Here is a 17,096-nt window from a genome sequence, read left to right on the forward strand (position 1 = left end):
ACGGTAAAAGCTAAGTGCTGTCAAGATGTAGGGTCACGGTCAAGGGCTACAGGAAAGGAAGCGAGGAGGAAAATATTAGATTGTATATCCTGTTCATTTGTTTTTCCACACACTGTTGCAAGCAGCAGAGCAGCCTGCCTCAGCTTGTCAAAAATGCCTTTTCACTGTGGTGGTGATAATAAACATTTAAACTATCATTGTGTGATATGCTTGAAGTGTTTTATATCTATGGATTTTATTGTGCTATTAGCAGTCCTGCGTGGGAGGGAGGGCCATCCTGACCAGCCTTGTGTCATTCAACGCAACACAGGTGTGCGCTGTCCTCATTAGTTACAGGTGAAATATTTAACAGCCCCCCCACCCCTCTGCGCCAGCAGTCAGCGCCAGCAGCCTCAGTGCCCCCCTTCTGAAGGGCCCCAATTACAAAGGGCAGGGACTCTAGCTGCAGGGACTCCAGCGAGGAGAAGACTGCGAGGTGACACTGCACAGCAACAACAGGCAACCATGACGATCTCTCCAATTCCTGTCCTGCTCTCTCCTTCCTCTCGGCGTGCAGCTGTGCACCATTGTTTCCCTAATCCCTCCAACCTCATCTCTCTGCCTCCCCCCCCCTCCTCCTCCCTCCCTGCTGCTCTCTGGAGGCCTGTGGAACTGCCACTCAGCTTCCAACAAGGCCGACTTCATCTCTGCCTTCGCCTCTCACCAGTATCTGGATTTCCTCGCTCTCACTGAGACATGGATCTCCCCAGACAACTCTACCACCCCTACTGCCTTATCCTCTCTCTTTGTCCTGTCCCACTCCCCTCATCTTACTGGGCGGGGAGGAGGAACAGGGCTCCTGCTCTCCCCTTCTCTCCTCTTCTCTGTCCCCCCCTCTCTCATCCCACAGCTTTGAATTCCATGCAGTGGAAATCAACTCTCCCTCTCACCTCTTCCTTCTAGTTCTCTACCGTCCACCTGGTCCATTCACCTCCTTCCTGGATGAACTCGACTTTCTTCTCTCCTCCCTCCCCTCGCTGTCCTCACCTACCATCCACCTGGGAGACTTCAACATCCACCTCTCCAACCCTTCCCACTGTGCCGGATTTCTTCCTTTAACTTCTCTCTCTCCCCATCTCCCTCCACTCACAGGGCTGGCCGCCAACTAGACCTCATCTTCTCAAGAGGCTGCTCCCCTTCGACACTCTCCGTGACACCCATGGACATCTCGGACCACCACTTCATTTCCTTCTCCCTTTCCCTTCCCTCCCTCCCCTCTCCACCCACTCCCTCTGTCACCTTCCGCCGTAATCTCCGCTCTGTCCCCCCCTCCACCCTTGCCTCCACTGCCCTCACTCTCTTGCCTTCCATTGATAGATTTGAAAAACAATCTGTCAACTAGGCTACCTCCTCTTTGTTCTCCTCCCTCACCTCCTCCCTTGACTCTCTCGGTCCTCCCACGTCTCGTCCTGCCCGTCCCTCCCCTCCTCAGCCTTGGCTCTCTGCTGTTCTCCGTGCAACCTGAACTAGTCTGCGTGCCGCCGAACAGAAGTGGAAAAGGACCAAACTCCCAGCCGCCCTCGAACTCTACTGTTCCCTACTGTCCACATTCTCATCCTCTCTCACCCCAGCCAAGAAGTCTTACTTCCAATCTCTCTTCGAATCCACTATCAACAACCCTCGCAAACTCTTCTCCACCTTCTCCTCCCTCCTTGCTCCCCCTCCCCCTCCACCATCTCTCACTGCTGATGATTTCGCCTCCTTCTCCTCCAAGATTGCAGACATCCGCAGGCTCTTCAATACTCCACCCTCATCTCCCATCACACCGAAACCTCCCACCGACTCACCTCTCTCAGATGCTGAAGTTTCTGCTCTCCTCCTACGTCACAAACCCACAACATGCGACCTGTACCCTCTTCCTTCTCGTCTCTTCCAAGCAACCACTCCTGATCAACTCCTCACTCCTCTCTGGCTGTTTCCCCTCTGCATTTAAACAAACTGCTGTCATCCCACTGCTCAAGAAACCAACCCTTGATGCCACCTCTCCTCAGAACTACCGCCCCGTTTCCCTACTTCCCTTCCTCTCCACCGTCAGCTCTCGGACTTTCTGTCCCAACACTCACTCCTTGATCCTCTGCAATCCGGCTTCCACACAGCTCACTCCACTGAGACGGCTCTCCTGGCTGTCACTGACTCCCTCAGCCGTGCTCGGGCGGCCTCCCTCTCCTCAGTCCTCATCCTCCTTGACCTCTCTGCAGCATTTGACACCATTGATCACTCTATCCTCCTCTCCTGCCTCGCTGACCTTGGGATCTCTGGGACTGCTCTCACCTGGATCTCCTCCTACCTCAGCGACCGGTCCTACCAAGTGACATGGCGAGGCTCCTCATCCACCCCCCAACCTGCCCAGATCTTCATGTCTTTTACCTTTTCTGACCCTCTCAACCCCTCACGCATCTCTTCCTGCTTGTCAGCCATTTCCGCCTGGATGCCCACCACTACTCAAGCTCAACCTCTCCAAATCAGATCTCCTCTTTTTCCCCCACTCTTCCTCACCTTCTGCCCCCATCTCGATCCCCTTGGAATCCACCACTCTCCTTCTTCCGCTAAAAATCTAGGAGTCACCATAGATCCTGCGCTCTCCTACTCCCAGCACATCACCACGCTGACATGCACCTGCAGATTCTTCCTGAGCAACATACGCCGGATCCGTCCCTTCCTCACTGACTACTCAACTCAGCTACTCGTCCAGTCACTGGTCCTCTCCCGCCTGGACTACTGCAACTCCCTCCTGGACGGTCTGCCTGCATCCACTACCCGCCCGCTCCAGCTCAGCCAGAACTCTGCGGCTCGTCTGGTATTCTCTCTGCCACGATTCACACACGCTACTCCACTGCTCCGCTCCCTCCACTGGCTCCCGATAGCAGCACACATTCAGTTCAAGACTTTGACCCTTACCTACCACTGTCTTGACCACACTGCACCAAGCTACCTTCAGTCACTCGTTTCTCCATACATCCCCTCCAGACCACTGCACTCCTCCAGTGCCAGAAGGCTATCTCTGCCTCCTCTCCACTCTCCTTCCTACAGAGCCCACTCCTTCTCATCCCTGGCCCCTAAGTGGTGGAATGACCTGCCCACCGAAGTCAAAACAGCAGTGTCCTTGACCTCATTCCGGCGATTACTCAAGACGCATTTCTTCCGACAGCACTTGTAATATTAGTCCTCTATCCCTGCTAGATAGCACTTCAGATAATTATGCTCCTCGCATTCTTCATTGTTTTCCTCCTTGCTCCCTTTCCCGTAGCCCTCGTCTGTAACCCTACATCTTGACAGCACTTAGCTTTCACTGTCCAGGATGTAGGAAGTCTCTTACTGTACTTGTGTAAATTGTAATTTGTAAAATGTATTATTTTGAATTGCTATGTTCTAGCCATGTTGAATTGTAATGACTGATGCTTTGTACTTCTCTGTATTTTTGCACTTATGTTGTAAGTCGCCCTGGATAAGGGCATCTGCCAAGAAATAAAAATAATAATAATCTCTGAAATAACTGGAAAAGTCATTAAGATATAGCAAATAGAACTTTAATCAAGCTGGCTTGGAAGCACCACGTCAGGGAATTCCTTCAGTGAGAACTTAATGTTTACAAACATGAGTGCAACTTTATAGGAAAATAACGTAGAATCGTGTAGCCATTCATCCAACCAGAAGCTTCAAAAATGCAAGCTCTGGAAAGTTTGTAGGCTGCCCTTCCCAAGGGAGGAGGTCATCATAGAGGCAGATGTCTGGTCCTGTTACAGCATACAAATGGTATGATCTTTGTGGTTTTCTTAACAATGAGGTAACCTCTTTAGCTTTGAGAGGAGAAACAGGAAATCCACACACAGACAAAGCCAAGGGTGGATACATTCGGAGAAACCAATTTCTCTTATCATACAAAAACAGAAGAAGCATAGAGAATAATTTCAATAGGATGCATCTTTAACAACCACTTTGTTGGTTTTGCTAGGCTAGATAAAGCTAATTTGCTCAGTCTGTATACAAGCCATTTCTAATGCTAACATCAATATAAAACATTATATAATTATCACAAAACACTTTCTTCAACTTTCCTATACAGAGTCTTCATTCCCTCCCGTTTGGCAATAGAGCAAAGCGAAAAGAAGCCAAAAGAATCGTGTTTGTCAGTTACAATAATTTCTTCCTCCTGAGGGGCAGGTGGTCTGGTGCTGCGTTTTCAGCTCCCATCCATCCCAGTCTGCCACCTACGAGGTGTGTATGTATGTACGGCGAGGTGTTCAAATAATCAGGGCATAGACTTTACACTTTATTGAATATTGAGCTCTCTTATGGAAATTGCAGTGGCCATCTACAATTTCCACCAGCTTTACCGTGTATCTCAAATTATGTTTCATCCTGCCCCAGGTCATAAAGGTCAATCCCCAGTTACATAATACATACATTTTGTTGCTTCTAAGAGAATCCAAAGTCCGCAAGATGTTATTTTTACAAATTCAGTTATTCACATATATTGCTGTTGCATTTTAATTTATAAAAATTGTACATTCTACAAATCTCAAGAGAAGGGCAATGGACTTATTCTTACTTCATGGCTTTTAGTCTATTCATTTGAATAATTTGACATCTCCACCAAAAGTACATTATAAATCAATATAAGAATATATGCTACTGCGAACATCATCTGAGCTGTTTCACAATGTATTGTAGATTCCTATAATCTAGAAAACCTTTGGTTACAGTATTTTAACTTAATTCTCCATTAAGTCAACCATCAATTCAGCGTTGTGGACCTCAACATCGGTCTGTTCAAGATGCCGTGAGGCTGTCTTTAAAGCCGCTCCCTCGGCCTACTGTGTCTCAACAAGAACACCAGCATCTTCTCCATATGCACCTCTGCCACTACGGGTCAAACATCAGTTCCTTCAGGACATGATTCTTAATGTGCATATCTCCCATGTGGATTAAATCGGTCATCTGAAGACACAATGTGTGGTTCGCACAACATCAGAGATCCTCCATATAAAAGGCATCTCTATCACATGTACAATAGTTGACATTTGCACAATCTATAAGGTTTCCAGTATAGGAACAATTCAAAATAATAATCTTGATTACAAATTATTTCAGTACAGCACTCAGCTGTCGTCAGCAGCATCATATCTCCTGTGTTCACTGAATCAGCTTTTACTTCCTAGTGTAGATACTCTTTTGTATGGAGCTGTCAAAATTTCAAAACAATGTGCTTATCTCTTTTCTTTTATATCTATAGCTATATTTATAACTTAAATATCCGAGACCATTTTAATAATTATTACAGCAGCGCTTTCAACAACATAATTAATAGTTGTTAGGTAAATGATGGCAGTTATTAATCTTTTTCTCAATTCATTTTTTACCAATAAACCATTTGAAATGATTTCCATAGTTTAATTAGGAAATTATTCCTATTTTCATTATTATTATTTATTTCTCTAAAATTTCCATCCAACATTGCCATTGTTTTGATTTGTATTTTACCCATTAATGGACATTCATTGTCTCAATATATGAATTTACTTTTAATAAACCGGTCATCTATAATTTCCCAAAAGTTAGGAATGAATTGGAACTGCTCTAAAGCCAATTCTATTACTCAATAGACTTATTATGCTATAAAACCATTTTTAACTACAGCAAATATGTCTTATTCATTAATTACAAAGCATTGGCTCTATTAAACTATGGAAAGGATAATTAATGCAATGCCCATAGTCCCACCAGACTCTGTGTCCTTCAGTTGCGCTTAGATTTAAAAGATTTAAAAGAGGTTGGAGTTGTATGACTGTTCAAGTTTCTTTTCAATCATTTTCCATATTGTTTCTTCAGGCCTTTCTCCAATTTTTCCTGAAAGATAAAATTATTTTCAACACCTGTGGATAAATTAATTGTTAATGCTCTGTCCGTCTATTCCTGGACATCACCACCCTCCTGTTGTCTGTTGGAATCAGCAGAGTTAGTGTCACCGCCTATGGGGTGCGTAGGGGCGACACGCTCACGACCACGCCACCTCTTTTGTTTGACGAGAGAGGACCTCGTCCCGTCAATTCTCTCCCCGGGCAGGCTCGACCAGACCCCAGAACACCACCACATGGAAGGCAAGTTCACAAAGTAACAATTATATATAGCTAGAACAGGGCATGAAGACTGTACTAGCTCAGAACCCTAGGAAGTTGGCATACCTACAATTCTAAAACCTATATTGAAATGGGCACATAAAACACTAAAAACTATACCCAGAACAAAGAAAATAAAAGAAAAGACTAAGTAGAATAAATAAAACCCAATTTACTAATATAAAACACTGAAAGCAATGTCAAAGTTTCACAGTCTCTTCTGTTCACAATAGGGGACACCACACGGAAAAATCCCCCTTTCCCTCGGAGAAAACACCAGTCTCTTTGCAGCTGGGTTGGAACCCCCGTCGGCCAACTGGGACCCCAACAACTGCAGGTAGGAACAAGTCTCAGATCTCTTTTCTTCTATGCCGCAGTCACCAGTTTGCATCACAAAGACCGAAAAATAAATCACAGCAGGTAAGTCTCTAGTCCCAGGACAGGGAACGCTCTCCACAAAGTAAACCGGCAGAGGAGATCTCAACAAAGTCTTAATAAAGTAGGTTCAACCTCTGCAACGTGTGGCTGCTCTTTTCTAATTATTCCCTTCTAAAGAATTACAACCGGGTACTTAACGCTCCGTAGCATGCACTGTCATCTCCAGCAATCCAATGTCCATTGTTTCCAAAGCTTCCTTTATAATTCATGCTTGGAGAAATCTTCGCTGTTCACTGCTTTCCCAGTCTTCACTCACTCTGCCAGTTGCTTCACTCCAGCACTGCACCTTGGTTCCCCTCTCTGCCAGATGTCCTGCTCAGTAGTCCATTGCTCTCTCTCAAATTACCCTTTCCCTGGGCTTAAATACTAAATAGAGGGTTAGGGGCACAGGTAAAAGCGACCAATGAGAAAACGTGCAGGTTAGTCCGTGTGGGAATGTGATCCGACAGCTTGCGCTGGGCAACAAAAGTGATTAATCAATTAACCCTATAATTAACCCAAATAACAAATTAACCATAAAAATAGAAACAATAAGGAAGTCAAAAGAACATACTTCATAAATAAAACCATTGTGAAAAATGAACACAGTGCGCAAACAATAACCAAGTGAAAAAATGATAATAAGTAAATAAATAATAAGTGATCAATTAATGCTAATGGCCAGTCACGCCCGCCCGTGACATAGACATATCATAATAAAGCAGCACAAAATAAAAGGACATACATAAATGTACTGTACACCTACAAATCTTTTTTCTTTCTGTACACATTGTGCAAAAAATATCCCAGTGGCCTAAATTAAAAATACAGAAACAGATTCAAAGATTTGTAATATTCAGTTTGGTGATAACCTATTTCTAAGATGAGGAGAAGCAAAGATTAGGGTCCAAACTGGATGCACATAGATCTGTTGAGATTCAGGATACTTGTGGAGACAAAGTGCTTGTAATGTATCACAGGAACTACTATTCTAAACTCTATGGAACACATGGTAACACATATGTCACAAACCTTTTACAGGCTTGGCAGAAATATATGATCGCGATTTACCAAGCCTCTATATGTAATACATGTGGTACACTGGATTCCTGGTTAAATAAGATGCATACACAGGAAAGTTCAATAAAACATACAAGTCGGCGATAAACAGCAATAATGCATAGACCTCAATGTGTCTGTTACGTCCAGTTGTCCTAAAAACAAGGGGCATGGGGAAAAAAAATATATATGGGTCAATGATTAACATAAAGCTTATACATTGTTCATAAAAATCAGTTGCTGAATTTGGCAAATACTGTTCATCTCAGTTTAGGATGCTGTCAAACAATACTGCGACAGGACTGGATAGCCACATCATGAAGCGATATTTTTCTACACCCACACCCCCGGAAAAGCTATGTATGTGTCCTGCATCTGCTCGTGGAGTTGTATTCATATCAGAAGCATGAGGGCCTGTTTCAAGCAACGCTAAAGATTTTGTTGGTGTCTCTGCATTTGCCTGTGAAGAGGGGGTAACCATTTATATCTTCCTGCTCGGTGACGTCGTGTTCCAGACTGTTGTGGGAGGAATCCTTTATGACACTGTAGTAGACGGGCATGTTGTACTTGGTCACTTTCTCTGGCCTTTGCCGCTTGCACTTGTACAGCTTCTTAAAGGCGGCGCGGAACTTCTGCGACATCAGGTTGTAGATAATGGAGTTGATGGCGCTGTTTGTGTAGATGCACATCCGGCAGAAGAGCACAAACCAGGTGTTGAGGTAAGGGGGGTTCATGAAGGAGTTCACCACCACCAGGGTCCGGTAAGGCATCCACAGCAGAGCGAAAAGAATCACCACCACGGCCAGCATTTTCGTGACCTACAACAGAGAGGGGTAAAAACAAAACAGGTTCACTTAAACTAATCCTTGACTGAAAACCACTTCAAAGGCAGTGCTAGAATGTAACATGTGCCTGCAAAACCCCCAGTGTTCTCATTTACATCATTTCAGAAGTCCTACTGTTATTTAATTAAGGGAGGCTAGTCATGATTATTCCCACATTGTGGCTTGACTGCTTTTTATAATGGCTGACTTATCTTTGAAAATAACTCACAGTTTGGTAGCAAAACTTGAATTTAGGTACTTAGGCCAATAATGGGAAAAAAACAACTGCTTCCATTTTCTCAGACAAACACAGCGATGTCCATTGTTATTATGCACAATTTAAGGGAAGTGATTCTCAAGAAGAGCAGTGTGCAAGTGAAGACAGATCTAGTTAAGAAGGATTTTTTTAATTAAATAATTATTTGTTTATTTAATAAACAGTTGACTCCGGGTAATTGCTTAGGCTTAGGACAGTCGTGACATTATGCACATAACCAGGGTATGCATTAATCCGGAGCAGGGCCATTTCTAACCTTTTGGGGGCCTTAAGCAGGATTTGATTTGGGGGCTCCCCTTCCCTTTTTTAACATTTTTACAACAACATATGTTTAGTGGTTTACACATTTTTGCCCCAGTCAGCAGCATCCCATCATGTGTAGCCTGACTTATATTTAATTACACAATTTGCAGGTTTAAATAAGTCTATCTAGACCAGGGGTTCTCAAACTTTATCAAAATGAGCCTCCCTGAGCAATGACAAAAAATGAATATGCCTCCAATACAATATGTTGCAAAACCATTAATAATTTTGATTTTATCAATATAGAGATAAGTATGAGTTGCAGAAGTATACATTTTGAGATCAAAAACAGTAGAAATGGAAACAGATAAAATAAAACTTTACAACCATTTAAGAAACATGACACAAACCAATGATAGATTAATTCCATATAATATGCATTATTCCTACCTTACCTACCTACAGTGGGAGTTTTTTTGTTTGTTTGTTTCCTTGCACAAAGTAGGTTCGGGGTTGCAGTTTAGACATATAAGTTTTCTTCCAATGAAAATGGGAGCGATATTTTTTTATGCTAAGAAGTCGCTCCACGTAGAGCCCAGTTTTACATAAGCTTCGTCATAATTTTCATCTTTTGCGTTTTGCTTGAAACTCTGCTGCTGCCCTCCGCTGCTTGTATTGGGCGTTTTTCTCCTTCTCTCACAAAAATATACATTTTTCAATATATCAACTACTTCTCTCTAAGCACGTTCATGATGTGTTTACTTGTCAGAGAAACTACACATTATTATACGTACCTATAATAATAATTATTATTATTTATTTAGAAGCACCTTCCAGGATACGCAAGGACACTGTACAAAAAACATTACTGTTGCTTTGGAACATTAGTACGAAGCGTATTGCTGCCACCCGAAAAACTTTTCTTTTTTTGTGGTGGGGGAGGCACATTGTTGCCACGAAAAAAAAAAAGTAGTCCAAGATCATTTGTAGTTCTTATGGGTAATCTTGCGATAGGAAGGATAGAAACTAACATATTACATTATTTAAGTAATGTGTTGAAATTCTACACAACAAATTTGTTAATGGTACTATGACACATTTTTTGTTGTTTTCTAGACAATATGTGTAGGGTACTGTCTAACACAACCGACGTGTGTTATTTATTTTGAACCATAATCCTCTGCGAAATGTATTTCAACCAATCGCTCCCTTCGCTCGAGGATAGCGCTGAGTGTTTTAACATTCTACGAAACTTGTTCTGGTGCCATGCAATTACGAGAGATTAACATTTACAGTTTTTATTTAAACTTTACTTTGTGTTCTGTTCGAGTTAAATAAATATCATATTAGTACAACCTTTCGACCTGTCCATAGGCCTGCTGTGGTTCTAGATCGAGTATCTCTCCCCTCCACACGGGAACTACAGAGACACCTGTGAAGCTCATTCAGCCTCATCTGGTCTCACTGGTCATCTGAGCAGTGGTGCCCAGCAGTGTGTCATCGAGGAACGAGGGAGCAAGTGTGTGATTTGGGACATAGCCAAAGTCTACACAGCAGTGCAGCTTCCCAAGAGGTACTCCGCTGGAGCAGCCATGGCTGCAAAACAATCAACGAGCTGTGTGTGACAAAGACGTGTGCATCTTCAGAGACAAAGTTCACTGCATGTGCGAGCACCCCCTAATCAGGAGGAGTGAATTGCCTCAAGTGCATGATTTCATGGTACATATGTATAACAGTATAACAGAAATATAATATTTAAAATATAATACAAAGTTTGTCAGCTCATCAATAAAAGAACATGCATGTTTTAGTGGTGTACATTATAACAATTTCCATGTGTTCCATGCATTTGTAAGTGCACATCTGGCAAGGAAATACATAATACATAAATGTGTTTTACATATGTATTTCTCTTAAAGCTCACATTAAATGAATATTGAAATCCAGTGTAAATATGATATTATACACACACACAAAATAGTTGTAATGAATTTGATCAGTATGTGAGTATTTAAGCCAGAAGTATCCCAACAATGAGCAGGAATAAAGATTTTTACTAATGAAACATTACAATCTAGGTCAAAAAAGAAAAGACATCTGTTCAACTGTAACACTTTTTGGACCTCATATTTACTTAAAATATAGGTACATTTTGTTAAGATTGTGTTCTCAGAAGTCATCAGATTTCATCAGGCCATTTAAAGGCTTTATCTCTAAAATTTTCTCCCGGGGGGGCATGCCCCAGACCCCCTTAGCTTGACTCCTTCTCCGCCCCCAGTTCCTTTTTTTGTTTCTCAAAGGTGGCAACTCTAATTTTGCTGGTGGGGCTAGCCCCTCATCTGTACTGAAGTAATACTGTTATAATGTTTTGTACTGTACAAATGAGTTCAGAAGGAACACTTCAGCTTCGGCCCCTCGCCTTACTCCGCATGATCTTCTAATTTCCTGCATGTCAATGGGGTCATGTTCTTGTAGCACAGATTTCAGCAGTTCTGCGCAGATCTGCAGAATTCCACGGATCCCATTGGTGGAGCAGCGCAGATCTGCGCACAACTCCTGCACTGCCAGAACGCGACCTGAGTTACTGCTTTTTTGATTCCTGTACAAATGTTATCAAGATGAAAAAGATGAGTCGATTTCTTATTAGAAAATAGTATTTTTTGGCATTTGAAGAAAATATTGAACTCCAACGATTAGGTCCCCATCGAGCGACAGATCTTTTGATCGCTCAAAGGGAAAAGAAAAAAACAGGGCTTTTAATACGGATTGGTTAAAAAAAAATGTTATTGGAAAATCCAGATTCAGCTGTTGATGGATTGTGTCAAGTGTACAGGAGGACATAAATACATTATTTTCAATTAATTATACAGCTACAGTATTAGCTATAGACAAATTGAGGGAACGTGTTTGTATTACAATCGTGGAGATATTTGTTTTTGACATTTGTATTCAATGCTACAGCTACTCGTATTGGTATTTTTGTGTGATAGGAGATATAATTGTTGTTTATAGCTTTGCAGCTTTAATACTACGAATGTAAATCTCCATGTTTTATTCTCATATATATATATGAATGAACCCATAACTGTGTTAAGGAAATAACACATTTATTTTAATATTCCTACACACAACCTATGTTAACTTTAACACAGAATGTGTTGTCCTTAATCACACTCAGTAATGTGTTAAAAAACAACACATCATCATAGGCTAGCCTATTGATTATGAATGCGGCTTGTTTTGGGGATATTTGCAGCACAATGGTGGGGAAATCAATCAACTGTCGAACGATCTCGGGAAAATTGTCTCCTAAATATTGGTCGAATTAGGAGTACATTTAATTCTAAAGAATCTTTATGAATAGATTTTACTCTTAGAATAAAAGCAGGACCAAATTGATGCCACTTTCAGATATTTCAGGCACTTAGGACCGATTTATCACTCTCAGCCGCTTTATGAATACCGGCAGAGATTATACGGGTGAAGATTGAATTTCTTCAACAGAATGGAAGGTGCGTATGAAAATGGTATTCCGCTAGTTCGATCTTACACAATAAGTAAGCAAGCTGTTTGCCAATTTAGCACAAATCAACTTGCCAGAAATGGTGATGCTTGTGTAACCCTTATTTCCTGCTTACACCCTAAGCTTGCATCTAATCTGGAGACCCTAATAGATTACACCAGCTAAATAAAACACTCAGAGTCTAAAAGACGGCTGTAGTCCTAGCTGACTAGAAGTTATTATGATTAGGGGCTCTGAATTCCATATACAAAGTGCTGATCTACCCCACTTCTCACTAGCTCCTATGTTGTTATTGAGAGCTACCCCGTCCATCTGTCTGTCAAGCAGTCTCGTTGTTGGCCACGCCCCCTTCAGTATCTCTGCGCTGTGATGATGTTGCTGGGAAACACAAGAAGCACCACTCGAATTAAATGGGCTTTATTTCACCCTCCTGGAAATAGAACAGATCGCGAGGGAGTGTATTATAACAGCAGCAGCACAGGACACATACGATATGACTCGCAGATACAGCTTCCTGGAATTTACCGAATACCCGCCAGGATATTAGTATCCCCGCTCCTCCAATTTCCACTGACCATGGGGCTACAATAAAACCAGACCCGGAACTGGGGAACTAAGGAATGACGGTCTGGTATGTGTATACATCTATATTAATGCAGTGCCAGAATACGTTGTCCCCTGACCTGTCCTGTACTGTTCCCTCTAAACAATATTATTAACCTTTGTTACACTTGCAAAACTCAAACTGCCAAAATCACAAAAAAATGTGAAATGTACAGAGGAAATATAAAAAGGGTAAATTATATTAGGAAGAGGAATTAACGTCAAATTCTCATTTCCCTGCTGAGTTATTTGCTCTTTATAGCCATGCAATGATTACTTGCAATCCTTGTCAAGCATCAATAGCCTGACTCTCCCTTAGTAAGCCTGAATGCAATAACAAATATGAGTGTTAAGCATACACCCAGTATTTAGCATGGGGATAGGCAAGAGCAACAATGTCTTCTGGATGGATTAATCAGATGCTAATTGAAACATACATCTAATCTGAGCCTTGAGCCATCAGATGGGAAGATACTGTACCCTATATATTGCATAGGAACACTATGTTTAAATTTCAACTCTCTGTTGCAACTGTTATGATGTTGATAGAAAAGTGTGGTTAAAAAGTCACCTTTATAGTTTTCATTGGGTATGGGCTATTGTATGTTAATTGTATGCTTCAATACTGCCTGCAGTTTTCTAGTGTCCTGATACAAACAGATACAATTGTGCATGCTGTCAGTCATGGTAGCTGCAGAGATCTCGAAAATTGTACAAATCGCTGTGCTAGCATGTCCCAGTTCCATCCTGAATATCTTAATGCCATCTTGCGCTTCTCCTGCTGTGAAACGACAGCGGATTTTGCAGGTGTTTTTTGTATTCGAAGTGATGTACAAAACGTGTTGACCACGGACTGTAATACGTGATCAAACTCATTTTAAACTTGTGATTAGCATATAATGTCTTAAATGTGATTAAATATATGCAGTGTCTGATGCAGACCTCTACCATTGAATGTCTGTTAATAATTCAGATTTTTGTTCAGTACTGGTTAATTCATCAGCCAGTTTTGACATCTGAAGGCAAATATTTGACCGTAAACCAGCAATCAAAAATCTGCTCCTCGACTGTCAAATGTGCAAATTGTGCATTTCAGTGACCCTAAGTGGCTATATTTAAATTATACATTAATAAACGTAAATAATGTAAAACCCAGAGTATTAATACGTATCGTTTTAAGGAAAATGCTACGTGTTTTTAATACACGTATACAAAAAGTTGAACTCTCAAAAAATACAACTTTAATATATAGTACATTGTCTATGTAGTTATACAGTTAGATACGATACGGTCATTGGATGGTCACATCCCTTGACAAACAAAGCTTCAACATGTCCTTCGGCACCTTACTAGCTGCACGTTATCTTTTTGACAGCAAACCTGCTTTTTCTTACCTTCCTAAAGTCTAAAACAAAGTTTCCAGGAATTAAAGCAATTCTAAGACTTAGTGGGAACTTGAAAAAAAGGGTGGGGGGGCTTTGTTTAAACAAGTGTATTTCTAGTTAGGTTAATGGCAACACGCTACTCGCAGCCCTGCGTCGCTTAAATGTGAAGTCTTTCAGTATTAGGCTGGTTATATTATCTGGCTGACAGTGTTCACTTGATTAGCACTTTTGACAATACGAATAAAATGTCTTTTTACTTGATAGAAACATTTGTCTTTTTTTTGTTTGTTTGTACTATTTGTCTTCTTTAATTTGGTTGATTGGTTGTTCCAATATTGTTATATTATTAAGAGGTAAGTGATTAGTGCATTCGAATGTTAGGTTTAGGTAAACATGTTGCTTAAAGCAACTTTTCTTCAATTGTATTTTCAATAAAGTTTGAGACTGTTATTTATAAGAAAAGGCATGTGGAAAACCCAATAGACCACTTTACCTTGCATAGAACATTAATCTGGTTAGTTGCTTTATTTTTTTTTAAATTAAATTAGGGGAGCAGATAAGAATAAATTGAAAGGAGGAGGCTACTAAAAATAAAAAGTACTTTAAAAATAGCTCAATCATATTGTTACAATCGGCAACGTTGTGTGTTAGCTGGGTATGCACAATACATACATATATAAATAAAAACAGGACACGAGTATAGAAATTCTTGGAATACACTTAAATATTAAACATCTACGAAGACGATTGATTTATCTGAACGTAATGGTGACGTAGACTTAAAATAAGAAATGTACAGTCCTGAAAATATGACATCTTGTTTCGCATTTGCCTTTGCATGGACTTATCATAGGCAGAAATAATTATCCCCCTCTAAATGAGCTACCCCACTTCCCACCCCACACAAACGAAACACGTCACTGATACACAAGCAGCACAACTCATACCTGTTTCCTCGATGACACGGCGCCCTTGTTGGGTTTGCAGGACAGATTGACAGTGTTGTTGGATCGACCCTGGTGAACAGAATCGTCGCCTATTCTGTCATTAGGATTAATCGGCAGTGGATTCATGAATAAAATCCTGGCAATGAGACCATACAGCACCGTCGCCAAAATGAGCGGTATAACATAAAACAACGTGAAGTCTAGAAAGTATATGGGCGTGTAGAGGTTTCTGGACACCCGATAGCCACACTTGACCACCACGCCATCAGCATATTCAGTCTCATTGGTGTCCACCAAGAAGAACCACATAATACAGTAGACAGAGGTAAAAATCCAAACGCAGGCGATGATCTTTTTCGCACGGGATACAGTGCAGATAAATTGGGCTTTGATTGAGTGGCAGATAGCAATGTAACGTTCAATGGTAAAGGCTGTGATGCAGCAAGAAGAAACGTTGATCCCCAGGTACTGCAGGTAAGTGATGCACAAGCAGCCGGCGTAGCCATAAACCCAGGAAGCCACGACTTCTGAGATATTGGGCAGTCCTGCAGCGAGGAGGACAATCAGGTCAGCTATGGCCAAGCTTACCAGGTAGCAGTTGGTTGGGGTCATCATATGCTTGGTTCGAAGTACCACTAACACTACCATGATGTTTCCCGCAATGCCAATACCACATATCAACAGGGCCAGCAGAATAGTGACAACCTGTACTTCGAGGGAGTTTTGGGGCATCTTCTTCAGCACCTCGCTGATGGTGGAGTTTAATTCCACCTGAAGGATAACTGTACTGCTTTCCATTACGGCTTTCTTCAAAGCAGTGCTAATGTGATGGTTATTCTAGAAACCGAGAAGCGCAAGGGTCACCGACGGTCTCTCATTTGAGCTTAAAATGTCCCTGTAGAAAAAAAGTATAATAATCATAATGATAAGAGAATTCGTATCTACCTGTTAATGCATAAATAAGTTGTAACTTTAATTCACAATAACTGTTTCAATTGATATTCAGTTAAATAAATACTGGTTATTTTTATACATTCAAATTTGTGTGATCAATACATACATCTGAACTATTTAGAAAAAAAATCTACTGAAATTCAAAATGTACATGTATTTTGTATAGCATATACAACTGTCCATATAGCCGCAACAATATCTGAACACTTCAACGTGAATTGCGTTTAAAATCAGCTGAGTTTCATACGATAAATATTGTGTATAATTTGAATGTTCAAATACAGCGGCACTTTTGTTGTTATAATATATAGCCATATATATGAAGAAATAAAATTAAATAAAGCATGGTTTTCTAAAGTTTTCTAAACGAAAAAATTATATATATACTACCTACCATGGTTTAAATTTTCAATCGATTTCGAGGAGTTTCCTCGGCGCAGTAATCGTGTGTTTGTGTGGAGAGATGAAGCGATGTGCTTGAATGCCTGTCCGACACTGTAAAGACTGAGAAAGCTTGCGTAGCAGAGAAGGACAGTATCTCAGGTTGGGAAGTGCAACACACACCAGCCAAAACTGGGTCCTAAAGACTACCCGAACTGAAAACCGCGCAGTGCAATGCGTGATTTATTTTTGTTATACAGATTTTTAATATAGATTTATGTACACACACATACAGACAGCAGGCTCAAAAATATTTAACCTCTCAATA

General features: G+C 41.2%; 1 protein-coding gene across 1 annotated transcript; it reads right to left on the minus strand.

Annotated features, from left to right (window-relative positions):
• Positions 1-3,550: 3,550 nt before the first annotated feature.
• On the minus strand, positions 3,551-16,231 carry LOC136748720 (thyrotropin-releasing hormone receptor). Its single transcript, XM_066702711.1, has 2 exons — positions 15,434-16,231; positions 3,551-8,449 (listed from the first exon to the last, which is right to left on the minus strand). Exons 1-2 carry the CDS (start codon positions 16,229-16,231, stop codon positions 8,051-8,053), a joined length of 1,197 nt encoding a protein of 398 aa, XP_066558808.1. The 3' UTR covers positions 3,551-8,050.
• Between the last annotated feature and the right edge of the window lie 865 nt (positions 16,232-17,096).

This window comes from Amia ocellicauda, chromosome 4 (genome assembly GCF_036373705.1).
Source record: "Amia ocellicauda isolate fAmiCal2 chromosome 4, fAmiCal2.hap1, whole genome shotgun sequence".
Lineage (NCBI taxonomy): Eukaryota > Metazoa > Chordata > Actinopteri > Amiiformes > Amiidae > Amia > Amia ocellicauda.

Coding starts and splice junctions, on each gene's coding strand:
- LOC136748720 (XM_066702711.1), bottom strand. CDS start 16,231: ATGGAAAGCAGTACAGTTATCCTTCAGGTGGAATTAAACTCCACCATC. Junction 8,450..15,433: donor CCGTGTCATCGAGGAAACAG/GTATGAGTTGTG, acceptor TCTCTGTTGTAG/GTCACGAAAATGCTGGCCGT.